At 36.1% G+C, this 22,546-nt stretch overlaps 1 protein-coding gene across 1 annotated transcript; it reads left to right on the top strand.

The window, feature by feature from the left end:
* The first annotated feature begins 12,504 nt into the window (after positions 1-12,504).
* Positions 12,505-14,159, top strand: LOC120275067 (phenolic glucoside malonyltransferase 2-like). The gene has a single exon (XM_039281556.1). It carries the CDS (start codon positions 12,623-12,625, stop codon positions 13,982-13,984), a length of 1,362 nt encoding a protein of 453 aa, XP_039137490.1. The 5' UTR covers positions 12,505-12,622; the 3' UTR covers positions 13,985-14,159.
* Positions 14,160-22,546: the final 8,387 nt, after the last annotated feature.

Below are 22,546 nucleotides of genomic sequence, written 5' to 3'. Positions count from 1 at the left end.
ATACAAATTGCCCAGGATTTCTTGCACTTTTTCGAGGGCAGCGATATCACTTGAGTTCTTGGGCTAATGGCCGTCAACCAGTTACAGCATAAGAATTTTTTAATATGAACATCCTGGAGCTAGAAATGTAATTGAAAGGACATTTGGTCTTCTAAAAATTCGTTGGAACATTTTGTCCAAACCATGCTTCAATAACTTCCACTCAAAGGCATATTATTAATGCATATTGCTTGCTACATAATTTTATTAGAAGAGAGATGTCAAAAGACCCTGCAAAAAATGATGTGGACAATTTAACACTAGAGCCAAACATAGAGGAAGACATTCAGAATATTGTAGCTGTTGAGCTGACAGACAAGTGGACCCAAATTAAGGCGTACTATGGCCATGGACATGTTTAATGCATGGCAATTGATAAGTGCTTGTGTGATATGAATGCGAAGCATTCTTTCCTTATGTTGAGCATTACTTTTCTCGGGTTTTTACACTAATATGTGTGTTTTTATGTTACTTTCGTGCAGGTAGGGTTGTGAGGCCGAGTATGAAGGAAAGAAGACAATGTGGATCACAATGCACCGATTTTGGAGGAAATCTTGCTAAAATTCAAACGCGAAGATATAAGTGTGGTGCGAGATGCTAGAGTGTGTGCCAACGTCCCCGTATTTGAGTTTGCACAACCATTTGGAGGGGCACAAGGGTAGTAACACTCAAGCACTCCGACTTATGCACATAGAACAAGATTTCCATTAACTTATCCGTCATTGAAGAAGCAAAGCGATCCAAGGCATAAACGTGTGCCCGTTTATGTTACCTCGATGAACAAGATTCGGGAGTATATTTGGCAGAGTGCTGTAGCAGGTTACTATAGCAAATCATTGTAGCAGTTACTGTTCACAACCGGCCGAAAATGACAGTTTCAGAGAATCCGCACGGGCGTGTGGAAATTACCCACGCCCGTGCGGAAATTCCACAGGGGCGCCCACAGGGGCGTGTGGATTCCCGATTTCAGCCCTATTTAAAGCCGATTCAGCCCCGATTTCAACATTCTTTTCTCCATCTTTTCCCCAACTTGAGAGAGGGCTTCGGCTAGGGTTTTGAGAGGTATTGGCTAGGGTTTTGGGTAGGTTGTACGGCTCCGACATCGTCATTCCTTTGGAAGAAGGTTAGTAGGGGAGCTTCCGTCGAGGCGTATCCTATACCGGACAAGGGAATCCTTGGATGACAAGTAGAGGACTTTTCATAAGACCATTGACACGACTATGGAGGGGGTTTCTCTATGGATTCATTGCTTTTACATTCTATTTCTTTGATTGTACTTAGCTCCATGGAGAGCTAAACCCTAGTGGGTACTTGGGTATTTGTGAACCCTAGGATGTATTTGTTTCATTGAATCCTTTATTATGCTTTCAATTAATTGATGTTTGTTGTGAGTTCCAACCTTGAATACTTGATTGTATGAACATTTTTCCTAGAGTGACACTAGGGTTGAGAGTTCTTGTTGGTAACCTTGTGAGTGAGTGACACACCAAGAGCGTTAGACAAAGTTAGGTTGGAGAGGGTTGAGAGGGTGGGTCGAGAGGTACAGGAGCGTCCCCTTTCCCCTCCGACGTGATAGATTCTACCTCCATTCCTCGAGTTCTTTTCGTCCATAGTAGAGTGAATGGTCTAAGGGATGACCCTCCGCTGGGGCTTAGTTGCACGTGCAACGGAGTGAAGCGTTGAGGTGATCTTAGTATCTAGGGCTTAATCGTGGTTAGGGACCTTCCACCTGGACCAAAGGGTTAGGTCTATAATTAGGAAAAGATTTATCACTTGGAATCCCTAGAGCTTATTGCAACTCTATTCGAGTGCGAGGTTGAGAGGTTATCTAATCTCTCCTCCGGGACATGTATAGAGTTAGGCATAGTTGACCTTAGATTTGGGACTATGTATTTAAAAATTTCCACGACTCACCATTACATTGATTAGGAAGCATAATAGAGGGTTCTTGTACTTGAACGATTGTCCTAGGCGGAGCATTATCCGTGTACCCCATCTTTATCGATTGCCTTACCTCCTCCTTTACTCGTGCTCTCTTACTTGTTGTTTTTACTTTTGAGAATTAAATCATTGTCACACTTATCACTACTGATCTTTCACATAGCTAAGAAGCGGATTAAGTGTTTTTATTCCCTACTCCCTGTGGATTCGATACCCGCTCATCCGAGATTATTACTTCGACAAACCCGTGCACTTGCGGGATATACGCAAGGGGATCTTGTCAGCAATCAAATTAATTTTTGCAATTGATATCCACATACTTAATATGAATGCTTTTATGCATTAAATTTTTGCAAGTTTATGTTTTGGGATTATAATCATGTAATTGAATGTTGACATTACACATGTGTGTTTGAGAACTATATATATTTGAAGTACTTAACATGAATAACTCATCTGTGTTTATTGTCAATTTTTCTTTTATATATAGAATGTATCAAGAATCACAACTCAAGGGTAGACGAAGAATGGATTTTTTTTTTTTACAAAACAAGCACTTTTGGATAGTTGAAGAAGACAAAGCCCAAATTGAAGTCTTAGTTGAGTTATCTACAAGTTCCATGTGGAGGGCTAAGAATGGATTTTGAAATGGATATCTACATCAGCTAGAAAGAATGATAAAGAAAAGTTTCCCCAGACCATGCTTAAGGCAGTGCCAAACATCGAGTCAAGGGTGAAACTCTTTAGAAGTAAAACCACTGCAATCTCTGATTTATTGTATATTAGTGGTTTTGCTTTGGAACCATGAAAATAACACTATCGAGTGTGAAAAAGCGCATATGATGAATATATTAAGGTAATATAATTATCTTTGCCAAATGTGTGAAGAATTTGATATGTTATTTTTTTTATTAACTTTTCTTTTGTAATACAATAAAAACTCACAAGAAGGAAGCTAGTCTTTATGGAAAAAATTTTCCTTTCTTTATTGATCTCGCCCTAGTTTTTACAAAGGATAGAGTGCATGGAAATGCAAAGGGTGATCTTGGAGACAATGCAGATCAATATTTGCATGAAAATGTTAGCTTAGATAAGGATGTGGGCTTCTCTCAAATGGCAGGTGAAGATTTTTGTATGCCTATGCAGGAACCCATTGACACCTCGTCACCTATGACAGCAAATACTAGTACCTCGAAAGCATCGGGAGGTTATAAAATGAAAAGTCTTGCTAGTGAAAAGAACATGGAAGCAATTTCTGCAAATCTTCGCCAATTTGTAGAAATAGTTGGCCCCAGATTCAAGATGATGGCTGAATGTGCAGTTCATAATGCTAAAACCAATGCTCGCAATGCTGAAGTTAACGCTTGTAAAGAAGCGGCACATAGAGAAGTCAAAGAAAAAAAAATTTCTAAATGAAGTAATTTTCAACATATATGGGCTTTCGAAAGATAAGCCATTAGCCATAATGCAAGTTTTACGAAAAGATGAAAGCAATTAAACATGTTTTGGGACTTGCGGGATTATAGAAAGTTGTGTTTTTGTCGTCTAATTTTATCAAGGATGCCATATTATCCCTCTATGTAGATCATCTCAGAATGCCTTTTCAAGGTATGTGTTCTAGAAACTTTGGAAACTTCAATATTTTATGGTGTTTGATGTTTTAGCTATTTGTTGAATTGAATCTTTTGTTAAATCTTATTGTATTGTAAGCTATATCATGATGTTATGAATTAGAATTTGGTATATCTTTGCATGCTCTATTATAATGTTTTGTTATGGTTTGATGAATGACACTTGAGAATTAAGACAATGTTTGCCAAACTAATCCATGCAAGATGTTTTATATAATAATATTATCATCAATGTTACACTTCTAAGTTTAAAAAAAAAATTCAGGTACTTGGTTGATTATTGAGTATGAAAGCTTTGTACTAGAGCATGGCTAGCTCTTTGTTGTTTAGATAGATCTTGGATATATTCCTCTATGAACTATAATTTTAGTTGTGTGTTTGTGCATTATGGTGTAAGCTATGATGCTTACCATCTTTCGGGCATCAACTTTAACATTAATATTCTTTGTTATCTTTATTATTACCTCTTTAAAATCTCTTAGTCTTCATGAGATATTATTGTGTCTTCGTGAGATAATTTTATTATGTAAGAAATATATCGTTTGTTGTTTTTTTAATTAGATAATACTCACTTACTTTATTGTTAATTATCTAAATAAAATGAATTATTTAATTAAACTATTTTATCATAACAATTAAAATGAATAATAGTTACATCAATTAGTTTATTTAAATATTTTTATATGATAATTAAAAAGGATAACTTAATTTAATTAAGATATATAATTATAATTATTATTTAAAATATTTTATAATCTAATAAATTTAATTATAATTAAATATCACCCATTATTTTATATAATACTACTTATTAATTATAAAAGATATATAAGTATTTTTATCACAATTCTTTTTCATATTTTTTCTTATTTCACTCACATACCCTCCATCCAAATAATATTTTATTACTATTTTCATTTCCCTCATTTCATTCCCGTCATTTCAATTCCCCTTAATCCCATTCCCCATAGGTCTTTGAATGTTGGCCTGTCAAAACTATAGATGATGTTGATGTTGATGTTGATGTTGATGTTGGCCTATAAACAAACTTTGAGTTTGAGACCATCTTCAAGGAGAAGCTATTGACGATGTTGCCTGGCTGTGATGCTGCAGCTGGACCATCCATGTGAGAAACTATTCATATGGTGCCTCAAATGTAAGGCTCACAGTCATACACATATCTATAAACGATCTCTCTCCGCCTTGCTGTGGAACTATATCCAGTTCATCCTCTAACATTCTAATTTTTAAATTCTAATTTTAATTAAAATCAGGAATGAGATATAACAAGGTACTTTGGATATTATAATCTTTTTTATTATTAAATAAGCTTGGCCTTTGAGGTCTACATCAAATAAGTGATATAGCTGAGTTTAGAATACTGGTGTGAAAAGACCTAATAAGTCAAGTAAATAACCTCAAATTCTCAAGTCCATACCCTTGTTTAAAATAATAGACTAAAATTCTTATCCTCTAACCAGGGAATGGGGGTTTCCAAAGGTAGAGCATATATCCAATGTATTTGAGACAAATATGTAAAAATTAAAGTATTTTTTTATTTTACAAAAGCATATTATCTCCAATAAAAATTGGAAATTATGTTTGACTAAATGATTATAGATATTTGCTTTTCTCATGTAAAGCTTGCAAAATTGTCCATAGTTAAATTATTAAGCTCCTATTATTAATGGATAATTTGTTCATTTAATTAACTATTAATATAGTATGTTTGATATGTTTTTTTATCACTATAGATAACTCATTTTATTTTATTTTATTTTCTAAAAATGCGAAAGAGGCATACCAAAATCAGAAATGAAAATCTATTTTTAATAAACTAATAGATGATAAATAACGCTACTACAGCAATAGCCTGGTTAAAACACTTATCATATACATGGGACATCGAAGATTTGTCTCAAATTCATAGTCATCTTTCTACTCAATTTTACCCAATCTCTAGGGAAAATTAAACTTTGTTTCTACTGAATGTAATTTGTAAAAATATAAAAATGGTAATATCATAGTCCTTCTTGATAGATATATTGGTGATATAAGAAATGGGTTCGGTAATGGACAAAGAAAAGAGAACAGGTTGTTAGGCAGGATCGACGTCACTAATGATACAACCATCCATAGACAAATATAACACCTTGTTTCTTGAGTAGAATTTTCTATAGTAAATTTTCTAATCAAAGATATGATTAGATATGATTATGAAGGCTGGGAATAAAGACAGAAGAAAATTGTGGTGGGTGTACACTAATCAAAGGATAATGGTGTGAACGCCAACCAGTCAAAATGAAAATTAGAAATTATGTTTTTTTTACAAATTAAGCATAAGCGCAAACTTCTCATTATTTATTTATTGAAATGAAAGCTCTAGTAATTTCCTCCAAAAACAATATTATTTAGGTATATTTTCATTTTAATTATATACTCTTTTTGACTTTTCTATCTATTTGTTAATTTTTATTTCTCAAAAAAATTTTATCTAATTTTAAGATGTTAATATTTAATAAAATATCAAAAATATTCCTCGGACTTGACAGTGGAGGACAAACTGAAACCGGGAGTGAGTGCGTAATCTCAAACGCTAGCGCAAAGGGGTGAGCTTCACTCCTCTCACCAAGGCATAATTATAATGATGCAAATGCAAACTCAGCGGAAAATGATTTTTTTTCTTAACAATGTAGACATGCTATCACACACACATTTTAAATCCCAACTATATTTTAAAAATGAATCAAATTCTTGATTATCCTTATTTAAATTAATGGCATCGGCACTGGTCCGGTACTATCATGGTTTGAGCTAGCACTACTGGCCCAAAACTATTTTTTGAAAAATTAAGTACGAGCATGATGTTGATGAAAATGAAAAATTATTTATAAGGAATTGTGGACTAGCCCACTGATAACTCTTTGTAATTGTAATTGAGAGGTTTCGAGTTCGAGTATCTCATATTACAATTTACTATCATGGCAGGGGTTTATTCATAAGTCAATCAAACCACCGCAACTAGTGCACCTCTGTACTCGTTTGTTTTTTGTTTTGTTGCTGGTGGTTTTGTTAATATATATATATATATATTATAAATTATTAAAAAAATTTATTTTGAAATTTAGAGCTGTTGTTTTTTTTTTTACTAATTTTTTTTATATAGCTAATTGGTGCTAGGGGTTTTTTTGAGGTCTGACGATCTCACATCGTCTAAGGGACTATTTGCTTACCCGTAAGTAGATGTGATGTAATTTGTTTTACAGGTAAAATGCTATGTTGGGTTGTTTGGTTTATTGTGAAAACATGTATGCAGTGAGTCTAAGTGCAGCAAAAGGGTTGTTTTGCTGCATTTGGACTTACGGCCAAATTGGCCGTAAGTGCAAATGCAGCAAAATGTTTTCAATTACTTTTTATTAAAGTCACCACTCTCCACTCGGGCGTTCAGAGCTATCTTCCTCCTTCACAAACGGCAGTCCAGATCAAGGTGATCTTCATCCTCTCAATCGCTCATCCGAGGAGGATATCCTCTCCCCTGCCTACTCAGCCTCCCAAGGCTTCCTTGCCGCCTCCCAGGGATTCATCGTGCACCTCTTCTTCAGATCAAGGTCGACGCCTTTCATCAGTTTTGTGGCCCTTCTAATTGGTAGTATAGCTATTAGATTTTTCTCTATATTTTTCTGATCTCCTAAGGTTGTTGCTTGGATCAATCACCTCATTCATTTTTTTTTCCATCATTTTGTTTTAGGGATCCATACCCGAAAGAGATTTCTTCAAGTTATATAAGAAGTGCTCAGGCTTTACCTGGTAATGCTTTTCTCACTGCTTAGTTTGTCCAATGACCAAAAGAATGACATGATGTTTTTTTATTTTTGTATTATACATTGTCTCTGCTTTGAGATTTATATCATATTAATTTAGAACATTAGGAATACTCATACTGTGCTTGTTATGTTTGTTATGTAAATTTGAGTTGGTTGCAAAATTACCACTATAATTAGATTACTTGAAACAGATAGAACAAACAAAATAGAGCTGCTTTTGGCTTAAATGCTTAATTTCTTCATCCATGTCTGCAGTTCACTTGAATTATAACCTGATCATAATTTCTATAATGACCAAGGAAAACACAAATTGTTAGCATACACAACTAATCATCAGCCTTTAGGACTGATGCTAATCAAGCTTGGTACTAAAACATGGCACATGGTAGCTACATATGGACAAGAGGCACCAAATTTAAAATGTTATGGAATCAACAACAATAACCAACTATGATAGCTTAGAATACAACAAATAATCCTACAAAATATTCATTTCTCAATTCCTGACCTCTTGACAACCTATTTAGGTTATCAGTAGTTAAGCATCCTCTACATAAGTAACAGCTAACACATTTAGGCAAGCACAATTTCTTTTTGAAAAGAGAAGTATTAATGATGAGAGGAATACAAACTTCCTTTACAAGCAGAGATGGAATTCTTTGAGTAGAATCAAATAACATAGACTTACAGCAATGGTAGCGGTTGGGGTTTTAATTCTTTAAGTAGCATCCAATCCTTCTCTAGCAATTAGAAGTTTTGTATGACCAGGATCAGGTACCACAATAGGAAACCTATACATCAAATATAAATTTAGAGTTATAACACAAATTCTATCATGAAATCAATGACAACATAAGGTACTAATAGAAAGTCAAAACTCAAACCTATGATCGCAATAATAGATCAAATTCTATAGATATTAAAAGGATAATAAAAAAATTCTGTGGACTATAGATAGTTACAGATACTAATGGAGAATAATGCAACATTGATCACATTGCTCATAATCGATGTGACAACTTGATATTATTTAAAAAACAATAGTATCAATGCTCTACTGGTCCCATAATTATAATAATAATCAATATAGCTGAAGTTACTTTATTAAAGATAATATATACTTTTTCATTACAAAAACAAATAAATGCTTTGAATAACTGACCATTATCTGTCATTGATTATCATTAATAAAAAAATTAACGAGTGCTCTGATCGGAAATGAAGGACTCTAATTGATGGATGCCAATTATCTAGTCTTCATCTCCCTTTCAACTTCCAATTCCCTACACTCATCTCCTTTCAAAAGTCCACTACATCCACAGTTTTCAGTCAATTAAAATTTCATAAATACATAAATGTATAGTAATTATTTATAGTAATTACTCAATAATTAATTGCTCAATTCTTTCTCAATCTCGATGTTGTTTTAATGATAACAGTTGGGATCAACTTAAAAGCATATATGTAACGCATGCATTTTTTTTTTTTTGCACAATGTAAATTAGTCATTGGTTTATAGTGATTTTTTTTGTATCTAAACTTAGATTGTATATGGACAATCAATTTGATGACGAAAGTGTTGTACTTGCCACTGCTACCATTGTTGCAATTATAGCATTACAGTGGTACAGTAGGAGAAGAGGATCGAATTTGCCATGAGAGCCATATTACAATAGAGATCAATAACATACAAACTATATTTCAAGAATAATACATGGATCCGAGGAGGCTAGTATAGCAATGCAAAGGATGAGAAAGGTTGTATCTTTTGGGTTATGTGATTTATTGAAGTCAAAAAGATTGTTGTGCAATACCGTACATATAAGCGTTGAAGAGCAAGTAGCAATGTTTCTTCATATTCTTGGTCATAATGTGAGGAATAGGGTGATTGGGAGTAAATTTTTTACGTTCCGGTGAAACTATTAACCGATATTTTAAACATGTATTGTATGCCATAGGAGAGCTTCGGGGTGAATTTATCCAACTGCCTCGCACAACTACTAGTTCAGTCATTACACATGATTCAAGGTTTATGCCATATTTTAAGGTAAGAAAATATTGAATTACTCTACTTTGTGGGAACAGACTTATATGCAATATGTAATATTTTTGTCCATTAATAAATAGGATTGCATAGGTGAGCTTGATGGTACACATATCCACGCATCCGTTCGAAAAGAAATTGTAGATCGTTTTCGTTGGAGAAAACCATATCTCACTTAAAATTTGTTGGTCGCAGTTGACTTTGAATTAAGGTTACATATGTTCTAGCTGGGTAGGAGGGCTCAGCACATGATGCACTTGTCCTACGTGATGCTTTAGAAAGAAAGGATGGACTTATAGTGCCCGAAGGTATATTATTGTTTGACAAAAATTAAAATTATTATATTGACGGAATAACTAATACAATTATCCATGTAGGCAAGTATTACCTTGTAGATGAGAATATTCCACAAGAGCGGGTTTCATATCACCATTTCGTGGTGTTTGCTATCATCTTAAGGAATTTAGTGCCTGCATACCATCAAATAACAAGGAACTATTTAATTATAGACATTCTTCATTGCGCACTACCGTGGAACTAGCGTTTGGAGCTTTGAAGAATCGCTTCAAAATTCTCACATCTAGACCATTTTTTCCATATCGAACACAAGTGGATATTGTGGTTGCGTGTTGTATTTTACACAATTATATTTTACAAGGACGTAATGATATTTATATACTCGATGTTGAAGAATGGGAACCTAATGTGCAAGAAGTTAGAACTCAATCCCAAGCACGTGAGGAAGCAAGAGAATGGTTAGCAATACGTGATGCACTCATGGAGACCATGTGGAATAATAGATAGTGTTTTCCTTCGTATGTTGTAGAATTGCTTTTGTATTTAATCATGTAGACCATGTGCAACAAGAGAATTGTTTTTGTATTTAAAATGTTAACTTGGAGATTTGATTTGTTTTTGTTATATAGAAACTTTGTATTTTTTTTATTTTGTTGAATGGTATTATCCTCAACATTATCATTTTAGTTATTTATTAGTATTCATAATTTATGTGCATTACTTACATGGATCATTTTTTTTTAATTTGTTGCAAGACTGTCTTATTATTTTTTTTTATATGTAATAGATGGACTCAGTAGAGATGGACCCAAGAAAGCGAAGGTGTTGGAAGGAGATGCCCAACTAATTTTAGGTGGACAGTGATCATGACCTCATTTTTGCTCAGATGCTTAGTTGACCAGGCAAACCTTGGTCTTAAAACTGACAAAGGTTTCAAGAGTACTGCTATCAATGCAGTTGCGAGGGCTGTTAGTATGAGATTTAAAATGTACGTGAGTGATACACATGTTATCAATCGTCTCCGACATGTAACAAAAATATGGTTAATAATAAAAAAAACTTAAGAGTTTAAGTGGAGTTTCATGGGATGGTTCGAAGAAGAAAATCATTATGGGCATTGAAGAATTCCAAACGTACATACAGTTAAACTGAAGTTTGTTTTTTATTTTTGCAATCGATATTTGTGTGCATTATCTCCATTTACTTGTCTTTGTTTGTTTTCATTTAGTCTCATCCTACTGAAGCTATTTACATCAATAAGCATATTGAAGATTATGAAGAGATGGCAATCGTTTGTGCGAACGATCAAGCAACAGGGTCATTTGCAAGAACAGGCTCTCAAAGCTCTAGGAGTCTGGGTGTCCGTATGGAAATGCCATCAACAACGCCGACATTGGATTCCGACGATATTCCACAAGGGTTGAATGATTGGGACTTTGCACAATCACAACCTCCTCTGACTGAAACACCAACAACATCCACTTCGAAGGCCAAAGAAGTTAACAAGGGAACAAAGCATCTAATACAGTAAGAATTGGAAGTCATGCAAAAAATCTCCACTGGATTGGATAGGCTTGCAAGTGCTGTAGAGACAAACAAAGGTGCACAATTGAGTAAGAGATTGTACGATAAGGTCATGACTTTGATTGGCTACTACAATAAGTCTGGCCTTGGTTTAGCATATGACCATTTGAATGCCCAAAATAATCTGGCAACTGCTTTTATAAATAAAGATCATGACCTTCGATGCTTTTGGATGGATGGTTTCCTTAGGCAGTTGGGGCGTGATGGTTTGAGATTGTCTACTCTTATAATTTTCTTATTTTGCGTGTTTTTGAGTTTGTGGACATGTCTTATTTTGTATTTTGCTATTGTTTGGTGTTGTTAAACTATGTCATGTTTTATGAACATGTTGAGAATTTAATGGTGTTGGTTGTTGAAATTAGTTTGTTATTTGATGAACATGTTGACTTCTAGAATATGATTTATTGAGTTTATATCTTGTTTTATGAACATGTTGAGAATTTGATGGTGTTGTTGAACTATGTCATGTTTTATGAACATATTGAGAATTTAATGGTGTTGGTTGTTGAAATTAGTTTGTTGAGTTTCCAATTTGTTTGATGAATATGTTGAGTTCTTGAATATGATTTATTGAGTTTATATCTTGTTTTATGAACATAATTTGAAGTGAGTACGCTAAATTGATAAGCACTAAATGATGGTTGTATTAGTAAGTTAAATTCAAGTATATTGAATAACTAATTTAAATAAATAAAATGATAAAATCCATTATCATAAATCTATTTAAATAAATAAAATAGATTTTAAATGAAATATTAAAAAAATATAAAAATATAAAAATTTTGTCAAAAAGGGTAATCTCACCACTTACTTTATATGGTGATTTTAACCTACAACTTACATCAAACCAAAATCTTAAAAAGAAAATGCAGCATTTTCATTTACAGATAACCAAACAACCATGATGTAAGTTAAAATTCAGTAAAATGACTTATACTGTAATTTAATTTATACTGTAATTTAAAATACGGGGTACCAAATAGACTCTAAAAGGAAGATAATTTTGGCATGTTGTGAAACTTGTGGACCTCGTCCTTTCAATAAAATTTGCTTGTCGTCAGTGTTTCTTGGTTTAATTTGTTCTACCATGCCATAAAAGGTTTGTTTTAAAAGTAATTATTATGTGTGATTTATCAAAAATTCTTTATTTCTTTTGAAGAAAGGCTAGAACTAATCGTAGAGATGGTGTTTTTGTGAAGAAAGGCAGAGCCCTGCTTCTTTTCCTTGACCAGAGCTCTTCTTGCTTGTTTCCTTTCCCTGCTATGGCAACATCCAATGAATTAAGGGTACTGAATCAAATCAGTGTATACCCATCTCCAGGCTGTGCAACTGAAACTACACTCCCACTCACCTTCTTTGATGTTATGTGGATCCATGGCCACCCAGTAGAGCGCATCTTCTTCTATTCTCTACCTCAACACTACTCCACCACTGATCATTTCATCAACTCCATAGTCCCATCTCTCACCTCTTCTCTCTCTCTAACCCTCCATCACTTCTACCCCTTGGCAGGCAAGCTCATCAGACACTCTCCCAACTCCAATGACTTTGCCATACACTGCAAACATGGTGACTCAGTCTCCTTCACCGTTGCTGAATCTCTTGCTGACTTCCAAGCTCTCTCATCCAACCATCCTCTTCCTTTCAATGAAGTTTACACTCTAGTTCCTATCCTAGACAAGTTCTCAGATGATTCAAAGCCTCTACTATCTTTGCAAGTCACCTTCTTCCCCAACGCTGGCATTAGCATCGGCATCGCCTTCCACCACATCGCTGGTGATGGCTCTGTCTTTGGCCATTTCTTGAAGTCATGGGCTCTGTCATGCAGCTCTTTAGGCTCTGTCCCTCTTCTTCAACCTCCTCCAGTGTTTGATAAATCTCTTGTTAAAGATCCTCATGGATGTTATTCTCTTTTCCTCCAACAACTGTTCTCTTGTCCTTCAGATCAAGGTCCAGGTTCTTCAAAACTCGCAGTTTTAGATGATGCTGTTTGTTCTACGTTCTGTCTTGGTTTAGATCAGATCCAAGCCTTGAAGAAAAACTTCTCTACAAAGTCTAAGGACAACAAGACACCATCAACCTTCACTGTTGCTTGTGCTTACATTTGGGTTTGCTATGTTAAAGCACAAAGATACCCAACCAAAGAAAGAGCTCATTTTATTTTCCCAGTTGATTGCAGGGGAAGGTTAAAGCCTCCGTTGCCGGCCACCTTCTTTGGTAATTGCATCCGGCCTGGTCTCGCTGAGGAAGACACAGAGAAGCTCATCGGAGAAGATGGAGTGCTTGTTGCATCTGAGGCTATTATGAGAACCATTGATGCATTTAAGGATGACGCTATAAATGATGTTAAAGAATGGATGGAAAAAAGCATTGCTTGGGTTGGAACTGGCCGGATGTTGAGTCTTGCTGGGTCTCCAAAACTTGGAATTTATGAGAGTGATTTTGGATGGGGGAGGCCTACAAGGGTTGTGATCACTTCTATTCAAAAGACAGGAGCAATGTCTCTGTCTGAGAGGAGGGATGAAGATGGAGTTGAGATTGGTTTTGTTCTACCAAAAGACATAATGGATGAGTTCAGCTCCATCTTCTCCAGTGACCTCCAACTTCTTTCAGCCTCTGATTAATTAATGTTTGCATGATTAATTGGTATAATTATGAGTGTATGTTAAGATAATTAGATTTTGCTTTCTCTATATATAATAAAATATATATGTGTGTTAAGAAAGTTGATTGCTGAGTTGAATAATGAATGTGTTGTTTGGAGTGTATAAAACTGTCCATTGTTTAGTGCTTTCCTTCTAATTATGTTAAATTACTTCTTTGGCTTCTTTATTATCATTTTATTAAATAAATTTTATTATTTAAATTTTGTTAATGAAATCCAGAGGTTAACGAATATTAAGTTTTCTGTCCTATTTTCCTGATATGGCTTTTTTTTTATAATAAATATATTAATAAAATAGTTGTAAGACATTAATTCTTCCACTCAACGCACACCTCTACCTCCCTCCCTACCTTGACGGCCCGATCCACACTTTCTCCACCACCTTCTCGTTCCGTCTTTCCTCTAGCTCTACTTTTCACTAAAGAGATGTTTTTTTCAGGAAAAATCGTTTGAAATAAAAAATGGACACACGTGATACTTCAATAAAGTCATTGGAAGTTAATTACTTTCAATAGTTGTGATGTTTATTTTACAAAAAATTAAAAAAAAAAATCATAAAGTGGGAAAAAGTGAGAGAAAGTGGGTTTATATTAAATTTTACTTCTCCAATTTCGGTAAAAATATGCTAAAGTAGGTTTAGTTCAAAATCAAAGCAACATTGAAGAGAGAGAAATGGTGGGGCAAATGAACATATGAAGTGGGGAGAAATTAATCCACTTTAATGACTTCCCCACTATTTCTCACCAAATAAACACATTGATCTAGTCCCATCAGCTACATTTACCATTTGCAACAATGCCGATGAGCTCAATTGAATGGATCGTTGTGACATCGTTGTCTTCCTTCACTGTACCTCCTCTTCTCTTCTCGAATGGGGTTGAGCCCTTCGATACCACCCTTACCCTTCTCGACTCTCACCAACCATTCTTTAATCAACCCAAAGTATAATGTGGTTTTTGCAACCTTTAAAAAACCCTCAAGTGCCAGCGCTCCTTCTTAAACTTTACATTGGTGAAAACCATAGCATTACTGTCATCGGTTATAGTCTCGGTGCTGCTCTTTCAGCTCTCGTAGCTAATGAATTAGGCATGAGTTGTCTAGCTTGGTGGTGATGTTCCATGCCAGCAAAATGGAATGGAAAACCTAACATCTGTTACTCTACTAGCCTTTGGTCTTAGTTGATCAAATCAAAAACAATCTATATACTACTTTAAGGAAATTGTGACTATTTGTAGTTATTAGTGACTTCTTAAGATCATTTTGTTAGAGAAAAATAATAGAGAACCATAGCGGAAATAAATAAAGAGAGCAACAAAAGAAGACAACACAAGGTTTAACAAGGTTCGGCAACTTACCTACATCCTCGGATAGCCTATATTAATTGCAAAAAAAGGAGAGAATACAAGAGCGATTGAGTTATCATTCTACAAGCGGGAGACCTCTATTTGTAGGCTAATTGGTACATTAAACACCAAAGATTTTCCTTGATTTCCTCCAAAATATTTTGGTAAATATCCAAATTTAGCCAAAATATTCTGCCAAGTAATTTCCAAAAAAATAACTTGCCTTCTAGACCAAGAAAAAAAACCTGCATATCTTTGGATACTGCCGTCTTTGAAATATTTTGAAACTCTCGAATATTTCTAGCCAAGTTTTACTTTCACACCTAACACATTATTATGCTTAGAAGAAATAGAAGAATTTACTAAAACTACAACAAAATTAGCTTTTTATGATGAATGATTACCCTTATAAAAACTTATTTTCCATTACAAAGAAGTTTTCCAAGAACAAATTGTTCCTGCATGTTGTGGTAGAAATATCTGTCAACAAAATTTTTTTTTGCAATTAACTCTAACAAATAGGGTAGAATTTTTAGTAAATCAGTCCATTAAACTTGAACTGATGCTAACTGAAATCATTATTAGATGAACTTTAGAAAGTATCCTTCTACAAGTTCATTACATAACCCACCAACTTGAGCATTGAGAAATTTATCTTTTTCAAATTTCTATAGTTGTAGATGTTGAAGTACATCTCCAACTTGTCATGCCATGGTGGTGTTTGGCTTTTACGAGATCGAAAATATGCGTCTGGCATCATGTCTGTGAAGAAGACACCAAACGGCATATCGAAGCACAAATATCATATTTGTTTCGTGGATTCTTCATCTCTAATAGAGGCAAGCCTCTATTATTAATTACCCCAGATTAGAATCTTAGGAACCCCCGATTAAGGGCAAAAGTACAAGTAAAAGAAAGAAGATTTGCGAATTATAAATCCTATTATTTTATTATATAAACATATTTATTACAACACTTATATATATATATGCACATATATTTTATATCATTGCCGCTACCTGTACCTTGCCACTGCATTGCTTGCCTTGTTGCCGCCTTAAGATATATATCTCATTACACTATTCTTACACTGTTCATAGTACATATTGAAATTAACATTTTCATATTTCTTAAAATACATTTTTGCTTAGCTTTTGGCATAAGATTATCAAAATTGGTCCATGAGAATACATAGAATAAATGCATCGCCATGGAAACAACAAGCAACTAGTGTGGTTGTTGTTGATTAAGAATATTATCCACCATCAAGAATTATCATGTTCACCATTAAAAAAAAAAGCATCCCGCACAATAGAAATTAGGAAAAATTACTGTTTACCCCTCGTGAATTTCAAATATTCCCAAACAGCCCCTCCAAGTTTGGCAAACCCCGGACATCCCTTCCGTTATTATTTAACTTCCCTTTTACCCCCTACCATTCACTTCAAATGGGTCCATGTTGTGAAATCTCATTTTTGCCCTTTAAAATGGTGGAAAAAAGCGCCCAATCACATCATGTCCAACCTTTATGTGGGGCTTTCTGCTTGCTTCCTGTTAGACAATGTTTAGAAATTGCATTACATCTTCTTGTTCTTCTTCTTATTTGGTTTGTTCGATTTTAGTTCTGCTGGTTTCGTAATACGGTGAGAATTTCTTCGTTGCTATCACTTTGACCATTCTGTAGGAGAGAGGGAGTAACAGAATTTATAAACAATGCAGGTTTATTATGGAGAGTTTTTGTGGTTTTGATAGATGTAAATCTGTTTCAGAAAATGAGTCAAGGTGAAGTTTATCATACCCGATAGATATAAATCGGTTTGTCCAACAGAAAATGAAGTTGACTTCCAGTGGATTGGTCAAGTGCACTCCATCTTCAAATGCGCTGTAGTCGATCTTGTTGTCGAGATAAACGATGTGCCATTGTCGAATCCTACTGAAAACTAGTTCATTTCATTGTAAAGTTCTTCTTGTTTATGTTTATCTAGTTGTATATGTTAAATACTGTTTAACTGTGCTATTCTATGTTTAAATATATTACATCTTTGTTTAAGAATTGTCATCTCCATTTAAATTTGTCTTTATATGTTTAACTATTAATATTAACGTTTAAATATTGACCTAACGTGTAAACTCTTTAAGTCTCTGCATAAAATATTGATCTTTTTCGTTTGAACTGAAGTGTTGGACATGTGGCAGATGGCAAGTTTATGGTATCCAGTGTAGAAGAATTAATGGCGGCATTAAATTTTCTAAATTTTAACATAAATATCGGAAGACCCGTTCGTCATGATCAGTCAAGCTCGGGCCACTGTGCGTTTCCCTTTTTTTCTCGGATTTGAAGCGTCAACTGGCTTGTAGACTTCACACCATAAATGAGAAAGAAGAACCCTTCCCGTGGACAACCCCTCCTCCTCGTCGTCGTCGTCGTCGTCCTCCTCCTCCTCCTCCTCCTCTGCTTCTTGTCCAGGATATTCGCTAGAGTCAGACCAAAATTTTAAGATCAAATCTATCTTTAAGGATGTCTCATGATCCTCCTCATCTTGAGAATCAATCAGCCGTAATCACGCAACAAGTTAAACTATCTTTTCTTGGCCAAGTAGAAATTCCCGCATAATTGCCTGAATGCGGAGGATTCTCCAGCGGTGGATGGCTGGCAAGCGATTAAGCGGACATTTCGACTTGGGCAAGAAAAGAAAGTTTTCACTTATTGCTTGATTGCGGAGGATTCTCCAGAGGAAGAAGATCATGAAACATCCTTTAAGACAGAGTTGATATTTATCACTTGAGAATTGTTCTCACCCTTTAAAAACTTTTCCTCAGTGTGCAAATATTATTTTCAGTGGTTAACTCTCAGGATCTTCGATTAAGTCAGACCATGACACATCGATTAATAAACATTTTTATCAATGTGTTTGCTTAACCTTTTTTAACTGTTTGTGTTCTACGTTGTGCAGGTTCAAGTTGATGCGCATGTTATGCAACCGTCGTGAGCATTCAAAGGTACAGATACTTGATGAGGAAAACCGAAATCTTAATAGAGGAACGAGGGTCGACTCGCAAGTGTCCGAGGTCCTAGAAGACGTTGTAAATGTTGTAAATGTTTTATTTTAAATGAAACAAATTTATCTAAGTGTGAACTTCTGATATTTAATCAGAGGCCATTGTAAATGTTTAAATATTTTAAATGAAATAAACTTATTTGAGTGACCACTTGTGATATTTAAATAGAGACATAGTAAAAACAATTTGAGAAACAAAAAACAACATTGTAAACAAAAAAAAATGTTAAACAAAATCGATTTACTCTTTAAACAATGACAACGGTGTTTAAGCAAATATATGAAGATGTTTAAATAGTGACATGATAATTTAAACACTATATACCGCCCATGCATATCGTCCCAGGGCAGGTAACTCATTGACATAGTCAACTCTGCAGTTCGGATCCGAGCAGGACGTGTTTGGGAAGAGGATTGTACCCAGGAGGTTTTGGAAAAATATCGTAGCTTTTGGAAAAATATCCATCTTTAACGCGATGTCAGTGAAAACATTCAATTTAAACAATAACATATATTTTAAAACAGTTAAATCACTATATTTAAACGGTTTACATATTAGTTTAAACAATATAGAAATTACTTAAACAGTTAACCGTTAGTTTAAACACTACATGTAATGGTTTAAACTTAAAAAGCTTGACGTTTAAACAGAGACTCATGATAAGGTGAGAACTTTTCTTCGAGCGATGACAATATGGCTTCCTTGAGACAATGGTGGAAAGCGGAAGCCAACTTCCAGACAAGGATGCCCGGCCGAAAATAAAAGCTAAAGATACGGAAACACATACATTCGAAGGGAGACCTACTTATGCTAAGACATACATTCGAAGGTAGAGACAATTATCGAGGATAGCCGAAATCTTCGTGTTGGTTGTTGTGTCAATGATCATTACGAAGTGATCGACCAGTGCAGCAACTCTGTAGATCTTGCCATCAGAACTTGTTCATGTCGAATGTGGCAAGTTTATGGTATCCCTTGCAAACACGCTTGCGCTGCATTAATGCAGACAAACACCAACGTTCATTGATTTATTAGCGGCTACTTCACCGTCGACAATTACAAACTGCCGTATAAGGAATGGCTACCCCGATGATGTCATCGTCGTTAAATTCCATCGCCTCGTCCATCCCGGGTGCTTCATTTCTTTGGAGGGGCGGCGCAGTCGATTGTGACCGTCCTTCCAGTGCCTCAACCTGAGTGACAAGCTGATGAAACTCGGTCATCAATATTTGGCACGCCTGCATAAGAGTTGCAGTGACATCTTCGCCTAGTGCCGTCGGTGGGCCTGCCACGGTCGGAGGGGCTGCCACAATCGCGAGGGGGTTGTTGCGATCGTGTGGGGTAGGGGAGGGCTTCTCCGAGCATCGAGGAATGCGTGCGTGTGGTGGGGTCGGAAGTAGAAGAACGGCGTCGGCCAGCACGTAAGAGGCGCCTCTCATCCCGCCTTGAGCAAGTGGTTCCGGAGCAATAGCATCCATCCGTTGGTTGGCCCGAACAAATATATCTTCTTCGAAAGATTCACGGAACCATTTCAGAAACTAACATATGTAAACCAAACAATTTCAGTGAAATCATTCAGTTTAAACAATAAAAACTATATTTAAACAAAGTATTTATATATTTAAACATTATAGAATATATTTAAACGGAGAACAAAAATTTTTTTAAACTTTTTATGAATAAGTGTTAAACTCAGAATAATACGAGTTAAACGCTAAATAATATGTTTAAACATTAAATACTACATTAAACATTGTTCATGATTTATTACCTCTTTTTCCTTCGAGCGATGAGAAGCTGGTTTCTATCATCGCTTGCTTCCGGTAAGTACTTTCATCGTAGCACAGCATCCTTGGGATCTTGCCGAAACAGGCTTTCTTTCCGGTTCTGGTCAGCTCGTAAAACCAGATGTTAAGCGCGACCGAGCAACCCTTAATATACCATGTATTGGTCTTCTTCCCCAGCGATCTATCTTGCACTCGAGCGGCTGCTTGTGGAATGTCCTCCATAAGCCACTTGTGTGTGGCCTGCGCCCATGTGTATCGCCCCATGGCGGGTAGATCATCGACATAATCAACGATCCAGTTCGGAACCGAGCATGATGTATTTGGGGGGGGGGTGGTTGTTGCGATCGTGTGGGGTAGGGGAGGGCTTCTCCGGCATCGAGGAATGCGTGCGTGTGGTGGGCTGGAAGTAGAAGAACGGCGTCGAGCGCGCACAGAAGAGGCTGCCCTCTCATCCTGCCTTCGAGCAAGTGGTTCCGGAGCAATAGCATCCATCCGTTGGTTGGCCCGAACAAATATATCTTCTTCAGCATTCACCGGAACCAGCTCAGGAAACTAACATATGTAAACCAAACAATTTCAGCGAAATCATTCAGTTTAAACAATAAAAACTATATTTAAACAAAGTATTTATATATTTAAACATTATAGAATATATTTAAACGGAGAACAAAATTTTTAAACTTTTATGAATAAGTGTTAAACTGTAAATAATACAGTTAAACGCTAAATAATATGTTTAAACATTAAATACTTCTGTTAAACATTGTTCATGATTTATTACCTCTTTTCCTTCGAGCGATGAGAAGCTGGTTTCTATCATCGCTTGCTTCCGGTAAGTACTTTCATCGTAGCACAGCATCCTTGGGATCTTGCCGAAACAGGCTTTCTTTCCGGTTCTGGTCAGCTCGTAAAACCAGATGTTAAGCGCGACCGAGCAACCCTTAATATACCATGTATTGGTCTTCTTCCCCGCGCATCTATCTTGCACTCGAGCGGCTGCTTGTGGAATGTCCTCCATAAGCCACTTGTGTGTGGCCTGCGCCCATGTGTATCGCCCCATGGCGGGTAGATCATCGACATAATCAACGATCCGATTCGAACCGAGCATGATGTATTTGGGGGTGGTTGTTGCGATCGTGTGGGGTAGGGGGAGGGCTTCTCCGGCATCGAGGAATGCGTGCGTGTGGTGGGGTCGGAAGTAGAAGAACGCGGCCGAGCGCCGATGAAGAGGCCGCCTCTCATCCCCGCCTCGAGCAAGTGGTTCCGGAGCAATAGCATCCATCCGTTGGTTGGCCCGAACAAATATATCTTCTTCAGCATTCACCGGAACCAGCTCAGGAAACTAACATATGTAAACCAAACAATTTCAGCGAAATCATTCAGTTTAAACAATAAAAACTATATTTAAACAAAGTATTTATATATTTAAACATTATAGAATATATTTAAACGGAGAACAAAATTTTTAAACTTTTATGAATAAGTGTTAAACTGTAAATAATACAGTTAAACGCTAAATAATATGTTTAAACATTAAATACTTCTGTTAAACATTGTTCATGATTTATTACCTCTTTTCCTTCGAGCGATGAGAAGCTGGTTTCTATCATCGCTTGCTTCCGGTAAGTACTTTCATCGTAGCACAGCATCCTTGGGATCTTGCCGAAACAGGCTTTCTTTCCGGTTCTGGTCAGCTCGTAAAACCAGATGTTAAGCGCGACCGAGCAACCCTTAATATACCATGTATTGGTCTTCTTCCCCGCGCATCTATCTTGCACTCGAGCGGCTGCTTGTGGAATGTCCTCCATAAGCCACTTGTGTGTGGCCTGCGCCCATGTGTATCGCCCCATGGCGGGTAGATCATCGACATAATCAACGATCCAGTTTGGAACCGAGCATGATGTATTTGGGAAGAGGACTGTAACTATGAGGTACACCATCAGGAGTTTGACAAAATTTTCTTCTTCTCCCCTCTGTGGAATAAGTTGCACAAGAGTGCTCTTGATGGAGTCTCTGTGTCTCTCATAGGTTTTTGATAAATACCTCCCTTCGAAAGCTGAGCGGGTTTTCTTCTTCTGAAACACGACTGCGTCGCCATCGCAACGCAGACCAAGAACGAGGGCCACATCCTGAGGCCTGAAACTCAGCAGGTTTTCTCCGATCTTGATTTTATTGTTGCGGACATCATACCTTTGTAACAGAGAATCAAGAAGGGTCCGCTCTTGGAATACAGCTTCCAACTCAGTAAATACTGTAAACGGTGTCCTTCGGATGATCTCCCAGTATCGAGGGATCATGTGAACTTTTAATTCAGCCAATGTCTCCACTACC

Source organism: Dioscorea cayenensis, chromosome 14 (genome assembly GCF_009730915.1).
Source record: "Dioscorea cayenensis subsp. rotundata cultivar TDr96_F1 chromosome 14, TDr96_F1_v2_PseudoChromosome.rev07_lg8_w22 25.fasta, whole genome shotgun sequence".
NCBI lineage: Eukaryota > Viridiplantae > Streptophyta > Magnoliopsida > Dioscoreales > Dioscoreaceae > Dioscorea > Dioscorea cayenensis.
Note: the sequence above shows the minus strand (reverse complement) of the source record. Positions and strands in the feature narration are given on the sequence as shown.